The sequence below is a fragment of the Galeopterus variegatus genome, unplaced genomic scaffold (assembly GCF_000696425.1).
Source record: "Galeopterus variegatus unplaced genomic scaffold, G_variegatus-3.0.2 Scaffold1257, whole genome shotgun sequence".
NCBI classification, from domain to species: Eukaryota; Metazoa; Chordata; class Mammalia; order Dermoptera; family Cynocephalidae; genus Galeopterus; species Galeopterus variegatus.
The window spans coordinates 202,128-212,536 of NW_007727368.1; the positions used below are offsets into that span (position 1 = coordinate 202,128).

At 35.1% G+C, this 10,409-nt stretch overlaps 1 protein-coding gene across 2 annotated transcripts in view; it reads left to right on the plus strand.

Annotated features, from left to right (window-relative positions):
- Positions 1-9,245, plus strand: part of JKAMP (JNK1/MAPK8-associated membrane protein) — a 19,150-nt gene extending 9,905 nt beyond the window's left edge. For both annotated transcript variants that reach the window (XM_008575922.1, XM_008575923.1), the window contains 3 exons: positions 2,058-2,239; positions 5,720-5,796; positions 8,391-9,245. In XM_008575922.1, coding sequence (XP_008574144.1) covers positions 2,058-2,239; positions 5,720-5,796; positions 8,391-8,609 — 478 coding nt within the window. In that variant the 3' untranslated portion in view covers positions 8,610-9,245. The remainder of the gene's footprint in view (positions 1-2,057; positions 2,240-5,719; positions 5,797-8,390) is intronic.
- Positions 9,246-10,409: the final 1,164 nt, after the last annotated feature.

Consider the following 10,409-nt stretch of genomic DNA (forward strand, 5'->3'; position numbering starts at 1 on the left):
TTCTCATTCGTTGCAGCACTTTTCCTTGCTGAGTTGGGTGTAGCCTCAGAATCTTGTCACAGCACTCTCAGTCAAACAGTCATCACACGATTTGTTAGACTAGGACATTTTCCATGTATACACCATCTCTGAATGAAGTAGATTTTTTTTTCTTGGCAGCTTTACCAAAAGTCATTGTGGAATAGCTTGCCTGGCTTGTTTTATTAATCATACAAAACAGTGACTTTTGAAAATTATGAGAGTTTATAGTATCTTTTAGCATTAGGTTCTACATATTATTTACTTTACTTAACCATTCATAACTTAAATATACAGCCAGACTGAGCTAAACATTACAGAAGTCTGTAAGGCTCCTGAATGTCATAGCAATTTTTCTTCTATGAGTCAACAAAAAGTAATGGCACAAAATTACCACAAACCTTTGGAACACTATTACATTGACATATGGAGGCTGTTTTCCCCAATGGCATATGTGACCTACTTCCTTAGAGACTGAAAAATATCTTGGTGCTTTAATGATGAGTATAATTTTGAAGGGAAATTGACTAGATGAGGCATGAAAAAACATGTAAGCTTCATAACTTACTGCAAAAAATAACTTTTATTTTACTAAAACTTTAAGAATGAGTTATGGAAAATGAGCAGTTATTACAGTTGTAGAAAAAATTAGCTTTAGTGTGTTAGATTTACCCTATCCTCATGTGTAGGGGCGTAGATTGAAGGAGGAGAAGAGTGAAAGATGAGGTCTTCTGATGGAGGGCAGGAGTGGGAAACAAGCGTCTGCTTCCAGAGACTAGTTTCCTAGTTTACCAGGAGCGGTAGCACATGATGGTTTCCTCCTTACTAAAATAATAATCTTTTTGGAGCTCTTAAGGAACTACATGTTGAGGGAATGGACAGATCTCATTTTTTTCAGTGTTGGTAGGGGGTGGCCTAACAAGACAAAAAAACTCATCCCCCAAGAGGTCAAGCAGGTACTAATGCCTTGTAGTACAGGACTGGGCCTAAAAGCATCATAAGAGCAGAGGAATACGATGTCATTATGCGTGTGTGAAGGAAGCACATGGGTGGTGATCTGAAATGACTGCTGTACCTCCTAAGACGCTCCGCCTGTACAGAGAGAGGGTTTGAGTAGTGAGATAGTAAAAATGACATGAAAATGCTCATGAAAAAGAAATTAGGACTGTGTGTCTAAAAATCTCATTATTCAAAATAAAGAGCTAGAAACTGTAGTCTGGTGATACAAAGAGATCTTTTTATACATTTTTTCTGATTATAAAAATTATATTACAGGACATCTCAAAAACGTAGAAAAAACACATGCAAAATAAAATAATCTACAGTTCTATTCCTCGAGATGACTACTGCTAAAAATTTTCTCCCCAGTTTTATTTCTGTGTGTGTGTGTGTGTGTGTGTGTGTGTGTGTGTGTATTTTAAAGAATATTAAGGCTGTGCTATGCCTCCAGTTTTATTTCTCTGTGTGTGTGTGTGTGTGTGTGTGTGTGTGTATTTTAAAGAATATTAAGGCTGTGCTATGCCATGCTATTTTGTCACCTGTTGCTGTGACAATGTTTTAGGCACAGTTACTTTTGTCCTTAATATTCCTTTCGTAACTACATTTTTAATGGCTTTATAGTATTCCAGCATGAATGTACTATAAAATGTAACCAGCTTTCTTTGTTGAATATTTATTTTCTTCCTGAGTTTTCTTTATTATAAGTAATTCGATAAAAATCCTTGTATAGAAAGTTTTTTGTGTATCCCTGTTTGTTTCTCTTTGATACCTTTCTGTAAATAAAATTGCTGGATCAAAGGGTATAAACAGTTTTAGGATTTTTGATACATATTTCCAAACTGCCTAGGAAAGGAACCAGTGTACACTTGTTAACAGTATATGAGAGTCTGTTTGGCCAGCCTTCCACCAATCTGAATATCCAGTGGGTAGAAAATATACTTTTTAAACCTTTTTTAGGATCTTTGAGTTAAAAACGATCAAGGATAAGAAAGTTTTTTAACATGTTTTTGATGTTACAAATGCCTTATTTTATTTTACAGATACACCATTGTATTTATCTATTATGCATTCTGCTTGGTGTTAATGATGCTGCTCCGACCTCTTCTGGTGAAGAAGATTGCATGTGGGTTAGGGAAGTCTGATCGATTTAAAAGTATTTATGCTGCACTTTACTTCTTCCCGATTTTAACCGTGCTTCAGGCAGTTGGCGGAGGCCTTTTATGTAAGTTTGATAAATAAAGTCAATGAAGTGTATTTATTATTATATGTAATAAACAATATTTTGGAGCTTTTTAAAATAGTTTTTTTAAATCCTTGAAAATAAACCTTAATATGTAGTTTTGCTAAAACATGTAATCAGTCTTATTTTAAAAACCATGGGTCTTTTGGAATGGAATAGTTCTTGAGAAATCATTGGCAGCTAATCAAAACTGATTTCTATTTAGAGAAAACCTTGCATTTGAAGCTCAGAATCAAATTGGATGATTATAAAAACCTGAGCATAAAATAAAAAATAAAAACTGATTTTTATATATAATATATGTAAATTAGTCTTGATAATATATACCATTTATTAAGTTAGATCTTAGATTTTGAAGTTCCTTTATGAAAACCTTTTAGATACAGTGAAAAATCCTCAATGTATCCTTTATTTTAATATAACTATGCATTAACTGATTCAGCAACCATTTAGACTGAACTATGACGCAAAAGAAAAGTATGAAAAAGTCATTGTTAAAAGACTCATGTACTACTAGGAGATAAAGCAGGGAAGCTGTAAATACCTGATGAAACATACTGTGGTACTTTTAAATATGTGACATTGAATATTCCAAGGATGTTATACACTTGTCTTTTATATACCTGGAGCCTACCGGGGTGCAGAGGGCAAGGCTTCTGACCTAAAGGAACTGGGCAGGACTGGGTATCATTATGCAAATAATGTAGCTTGGGAATGTAACTTGGTAATACAGTTTGGAAATGTAATTTGGTTCAAGGTAAGGGTAGAGCTGAGGGTAAGGCCAAAGGAAGATGCAATTGGAGACTAGTCAGGGGCCAGTTATCCTTAATATTCTGGCTTACAGATGAACAGTTTTATTTGGCCTATATGGTATTTCAAAATTTATAGTTCCCTCTAGCTCCTACTGTTCCCTATTAGATTTGGCCCACTTCGGTTACTTACCTGTCTTGCTCTAGGGAATAGGGACCTACTCTTAAAAGGCCTAGGCAGAAGAGTGACGATCAGATTTGCTCTGTAGAAAGATAACTTGATAGCCATGTGGAAGATAAGTTATCAGGGGAAGAGAACTTGGGGGCGGTTACTTACCTGTCTTGCTCTAGGGAATAGGGACCTACTCTTAAAAGGCCTAGGCAGAAGAGTGACGATCAGATTTGCTGTGTAGAAAGATAACTTGATAGCCATGTGGAAGATAAGTTATCAGGGGAAGAGAACTTGGGGGAATCAGTTAAAAGATTATAAAGGGGAAGAGAACTTGGGGGATCAGTTAAAAGATTATTACAGTGAGCCAAGCTTGACTGTATGATTTATGGCAGAGAAATACTGGGAATGAGGAGCTCTTTCAAAGGTAGAGTTGGCTAAACTAGGTAATAAATTAAATATAGGAGCTGAGGGAATGGGACAAGAATATGATAAAGTAGCTTTCTGACTTAGTAACTGGTGGGTGGATTAACAGAGACTATTAGAGGAAGCAAATAGGTTGGTGAGGAGAAGTACATTTAATTTTCGGTATTCATGGAATAACCAACCAAAGTTACAGGTAATTATGTATACTAGTCTGGAGCTTGGGAGAGCTGTCTAGGCTGGAAAGAGATAAGAACTGGCAGCCCTCAGATCCCTCTGTCCTAGACTGAGTGGTGTATTGTGTAGAACGTCTTGGTCATGAAGTGGGGAAAGGGAAGAAAAGCTGTGAATAGCGGGAAAAGGGTTGGAAAGTTAACCCAAAGAGACTGCAGACAGTGTTGCCTCCTATGTTGTAGGTGCCTGTTTTGAAAAATGCCTTTTCCCACACTGAATGTTTTTAGATCTTTTGGTTAACAAGCCTCTATTCAGAATGCATGCATAGGGAACATCGAGGAGTTATCCATTCACACTAAGTATAAATTTATACAATCTGCTAACATTAGTTATGGAAGGTATCATACCAAATCAAAATTTTATGGTGTGGAAAAAAATAGATAATTTTTTGTTTGCAGGGGATGTAGCAAGTCTGAGCAAAGAAGAGCAGCAGGAAGCTTCTGGTAGTTTGAGATCCTGGGGGACTTAGCGTTTAGGGAGAAAGACACGGGGTGATTAGGAAGATGTCAGTGACAAATTTTTACCTGCTTGGAAGTATTATTGAAGCAGTTTTTAAGTGTCATCTGCATCTGAACCACTGGGGGAACTAAAATGCAGATTCCTAGAGTCTGCCTCAAATTTAGTTGCTCAAAATCTCAAATTGTTTTACATACTAGACTTTAAGAACCACTTTAAATCCTGTCTCCAGCCTCGTACCTCCCTCTGCTCCCCACAAGTTTGGACTCATTAGAAGCTTCCTCTTCTTCCTTTTTACCTTATATGGCCTTTTACTACTGGGTCTTAAATTTGTGTTACTAGCAGAATTGTTTAGCTTCTTATAAGTTAAATAGGTTTTGTGGGGTTTTTTTTGAATGGCTAATTGAAGACCTAATCATTGTCTGTGAAATATTAGGTTCAATGTCAAACAAGTCATTCAATTCTTTCTTAAATCGGAATCTGGCCTGTACAGAAAATTCGGTTTCTGGCTGCTGCATCCTGAATTAACATATGAAATGGTTTCATGTGGGTTCGACTTTGATAGAATGATTAGTAGTTTCACAAACTGAAGTTGTTTTAAAATAATTATATGAAAAATAAATCAAGGTATTTTTTCTCAATTTGTCTAAGTGTGCTATAAATCTAAAACATTTTAAGATAATGGTGGTATTTTGTAGGAAAAAATTTTGCTTAAAGTGTTATTACTGTACCATATTTGAAGTAGAAGTTTCTGGAATTTTGATATTAAGAATACTGAGTGATCTATTTAACTTTCGAGGTTTATTGATAGGTGGCCTTTTCTGAAGATGAATTAAAGCTGAATTTTCTTATAGATGGCCTTTCTCAACTGGCCCAAACCTGGACCACAAAACACAGAATATTATTTGAGTAACTACTTTTTCACTTCTCTCAAGTTTGGTACATAGCTAATACCATTCTAGATGTGTAGGAGAGAAGTTAATTCTTTACATTATTAGATTCCTTAAGACAGGGATTGTCAAAGCTGGGCCAAGCATGATTTTTACATTTTTACATGGTGAAGAAAATCAAAGGACTTATATTTCTTGATATGTGAAAATTATAAGAAATTCAAATTTTACTGTCCATAAAGTTTCATTGGAATGCAGCTACATGCGTTCGTGTATGTATTGTCTGTGGCTACTTCCCACCACAGCTGCAGAGTTCAGTGCTTGAAACAAAGACTGTATGGCCTGCAAAGCCAAAAATATTTACTGTCTGGCTCTTTCCAGATGGTTTGCTGACCCCTGCCTCAGGACGTCAAGAATTAAGTCTCTCACAGAACTGGTTGAGAAAGGATTCAACTCTAGAGAGATACTGTTTAATTTATTTGATGGTTTATTCAGAAAATTTGTTTAATTTCTGATTGTAATACCAATGCTTATCTTTCAGATTATGCCTTCCCATATATCATATTAGTGTTATCTTTGATTACTCTGGCTGTGTACATGTCGGCTTCTGAAATAGAGGTGGGAAGACCTTTCACTTTGTTAAAGATTTTTTTTGATGAATTTGACAATTGTATAGAATAGTACATATGACATGATATGGTACAACTGATTGTTTTAGTAATCCTTGGCTAATTGATGTTACTCAAAAGCTTTTAGCTGATTAATTAAGTTTATGAAAGGTTGTGTACCGGACTGTGTTTCCTTGGGAAATTAGTGAAATATGAAGTGGTCAGGCTCACCTATCCAGCGTGGTGTTGGACAATCATTTCACCTCATTTACCCACATAGCAAACACATAATCATTAAAATGTTGAAACTTATTAACACTATCGTGAAAGAAACATAAAAATACTTTACTGAATGTAGAGCTAATTTTACTCTCCATGTTACAGTGGCAACACTAACATGGTCATCAGTAATTACATTGTGCATGCCACAACCTATATTTTATCCCTGATTTTATTTTCCTCATTATGGGTGTTGACTTTTGCACTATAATATCTATAATATTTTGGTGATTTGGAAATAACGTTAATAGCCACATTAGTTCTGATAGTCTTCTTTTTTTTACATATCTTTTTTGTGCCTCTAACTTTTTAGTATGTCAGAGTACTTCAAACAGGTAGTGGAAAAATGGAATTAAAAGATAATATGAATCCTTCCTTGAACTTTTGAAGTATCCTCATATGTTTTTATTTTCAGAATATTTTGTCCGAAAAAGTATATTTTGACTCATTTATAGGTCAGTGGGTAGAACAGAACATCATGTCATCACATTTATATTTTTAAATATTGTATTTTTAAGGAACTAAGCTATTATCAGTCAAAAATATAAATAATAAGTGAGAAATAATACAGTATTTGACTCTATAACTTGGAAAAAATGTATTCATTAAATTTTTAATCAAATGGGCATTTTTTTTTTTTTCCTTTTTTTTTTTATCTTTTTTTCGTGTCCAGCAACGGATCGCAACCCTCGGTGTTGCGCCCGCACCTCGCTCAGCCCTTTTTTTTTTTTATCTTTTTTTCTTGTCCAGCAACGTATCGCAACCCTCGGTGTTGCGCCCGCACCTCGCTCAGCCAGTGAGCGGGAACCGGTCTGTATGTGGGATCTGAACCCTCGGCGGGAGCGCCGCCATGCCCCCAAGCGGCGCACTGTAGCAGTGCGCCACCGGGCCGGCCCCTCAAATGGGCATTTTTGCACATTATTTTTTCACATGCAATATTCTGAAATTTTCTTTCTAAAATAATTATGCGGCTCTTCACTTCTATTTATTTTAATGCCTCGTATTTACATAATTACTTTTAAATACATTAATGTCTCTGATTTAAGAACTCTTTATTTTGAAGCTAAACTCTAAAAGAATAAAAGTATGAGGTGTCTTAGTCTCTTCCATCCTGTGCTTGCTAAGCTAGTGCCATGGACTGTCTTAAACTGCCCACTACAGTTGATAAGCTATATGCTTTCTCACAATTCTTAACATAAAAAAGCTCAACCCAGAGAAAATAAGTTGCCAACTATTTTTGAGTGATTGCTGTTGATGGTAGAGGGGGAAACACCTAGAAATCATAATGACTTTTAGGTAGAATAATAGTGGAGGAACTAGACAGAATTTTTTGGGGGGACAATATTTTTATGGTGATTATTCAGTTTCCATTTGTAGACTATCCTCATTTCTCCTTTGTAATCTTTAATCAGCATTGCAATACAATTAATTAGAGAAGATAGGCAAGTTAGTTTTGGCACTTTTGTCATCTCTAGGGAAAGATTAGAGAGGGGAAATGATTGGATATTTGAATAAAATGAGGTTTTTGAATTTTTGTTATCCATAGTTAAGAATTAGCTACAAATTACTGAATTAGCTTGACACTTTTTCTGCCCCTGTGAATCTCTCCTATATATAATGTTCACGTACTTCAATTGGCACTCTACATATGAATCAGAAATAGGGACCTGAAGCAGGAAAGGACAGTCTTCTTCTAGGTGAGTTGATGAGCCATTTAATGATAAGAGAAAATTGGTAACCAGCCTGTTACAAATTACATTTTAGTGTATTTATTAGTACATTTAGATGTTTCTTTTATGTTAATTTGGCCCTTCCAATTTCTACATATTATGGAGCTGTATTAAAGATTAAAAGAAAATCAGAGTATTCATGTGTCATTTCTGCTCCCTCCTAATCATTCAGGCAGCAAACTCCAGGAATGCTAGAAGTTAAGAAAGTTGGGTTTATGTACCTCCTACTTTCCACCTGTAGACACATAGCTGCGGTGGATCAGGGCAGGAAGAAAGAACGTGATGTGGAGTTCCCCTGCTAGTTTGTGTGTTTCAGAAGAAACTAGTGTTTCCAGGAGTGAACAGTGGTATAGACTAGGACTGAGAGACATGGGTTCTTGTCTGGGTGCAGCTGCTGAGATCTTATATGACTGTAGGAAGCCTCGGTTTCCTTATCTGTAAAGTGTGGTGGCTAGACTGGGTCATTTCATAGGTCCTTTTTAGCTCAAAAGTGTGAAAACAAATAATACATTTTATATTAAAATGTATTTAATTATCGAGATGATTTAGCCTGATAATCTGTATTCTCTTTTCTTTCTTTTATAAAATTATATAGAACTGCTATGATCTTCTGGTCAGAAAGAAAAGACTTATTGTTCTGTTCAGCCACTGGTTACTTCATGCCTATGGAATAATCTCCATTTCCAGAGTGGATAAACTTGAGCAAGATTTACCCCTTTTGGCTTTGGTACCTACACCAGCCCTTTTTTACTTGTTCACTGCAAAATTTACTGAACCTTCAAGAATACTCTCAGAAGGAGCCAATGGACACTGAATGTAAAATGCCAAAAAACCTAAGAAGTGTTCTTAATAAAAAAGTAAATAAATTTTTAAAATGTGTTAGTACTGTCCTGTCATACATGGGAACAAGACTGTTATTACATCTTAATGTTTATGGTTTTATTGTTTTTGTTTTTTGACTTAACAGACTTTATGGTTAGATTTGGAAAATACAAAATTCCGTAATAGTCTGTTACATAATATAATGCCTATTACACTAGAAGCCTGTTAGGAAGCAGCCTTTCTCAACAGTTCAGTTATTCTTTAGAGCAAAATTATATTTCTGTGTACCTAGCAATGTGTTGTTCCTGTTTTACTAAGAAAAACTTAAGTATAATCTAAAATCCTTAGCAGTGGCATAATCATGCACGCCTGTTATGTTTCAATTAGTTTTTCCCCTATAATGAATTATAAAGACATACATACTTGTGGGGTCTGATAAGTATGCTATTAGAAATAAAATACGTAGTTTTTTGTTATCTATTTATTTTCACCAATACAGTATTTTGATATATTACAAAAATAGAGCATAATTTATATAACAAGTTTTCCGTTTATAGTTTGGTTGAAGAATTGTTTGGATTATTGTTCCTGTAAACAAAAACAATAATAAAAAGCTTAACAAAAAAAATCTCAAATGTTCTGATACTTAATTGTTTTTGGCCACACTAATTGTGGAAGTAGTTCAAAATATTAAGTAGTTAGTGTCTCTTTCCCAAATGAATAAATACACGTTCTCATATATTCCGTTCCTCTTATATCTCATTTTTGAGGGGTATATATACATGCCATATTTTATTGATTCTGAGACACTTTTTTTTCACAGTATATCTCTGAATAAGGATGCATCTTACAATTGATGGCTTGTTAGATTTAATGAAATATGAATATTTACAGTATAAAAAATAGTTTTCTTGAGGTTGGTTTGTGATAGATGTGCTGTGATGTTTATGCTCTGATGGTGTCAAGAGACTCACGGTTGCAACCATGGAAGCAAAATAATTTTTAACAGTTAACCTAATTGACAATGTTTATCCATTTGTATCATGGAGAAGGTTATTTACTGATTCTGCTATTTGGTGGGGGTTGAACAACTTAGTTAAATCTCAAACTTTTAAGACTTCTGTTAACAGTTACAAAATATGAAAGTAAGTATACTCACTTTTCCTGTAGTTTTGTTTATGCCTTTTGAATTCACAGCAGTTGTATCCTTGAATTATTTTGTTAGTTATTCTTTGCTAATGCCTGTTTCCCAGCACATTTAGCTGTTGGGAAATGGACTCTTTTGGGATGTCTGCGTTTCCTCTTTTCTGTAAGAACAGAAATAAAATGTAAAAATTCTATTTGTATCTCACACAGGTTTAAGTGCCTATTATTGTCCATTAAAATTCTGAGTTGCCCAAAGAATCCTCATTTGGACAATTGTGTAATCAGGAGTAGGTCAGGGAGAGGGTGTCATTTATCTGATTACCAATAGTATATCTTCTGGACTCACACTACATTTGGAGCCATTTTAATAATCATCTCCTCAGATGTCCTATTCTAGCAGAAAAATATGTATGCAAAAGGAGAACTCATGCAAGAAATTATGATTATAAGTCCTCAAAGGCAAAGAATTCAGGAATACTTAATACATATCTGCATTTTTAATTTGTTTTCATAAGAACAAAACTAGAGAACAATTCATAGCCACTGTGGTTGCTAATGTTACTAAAGTTGTTAAAACGTGGTGATTAGGGGCCGGCCCGGTGGCGCAATGGATAGTGCGCCGCTTGGGAAGCGCGGCGGCGCTCCC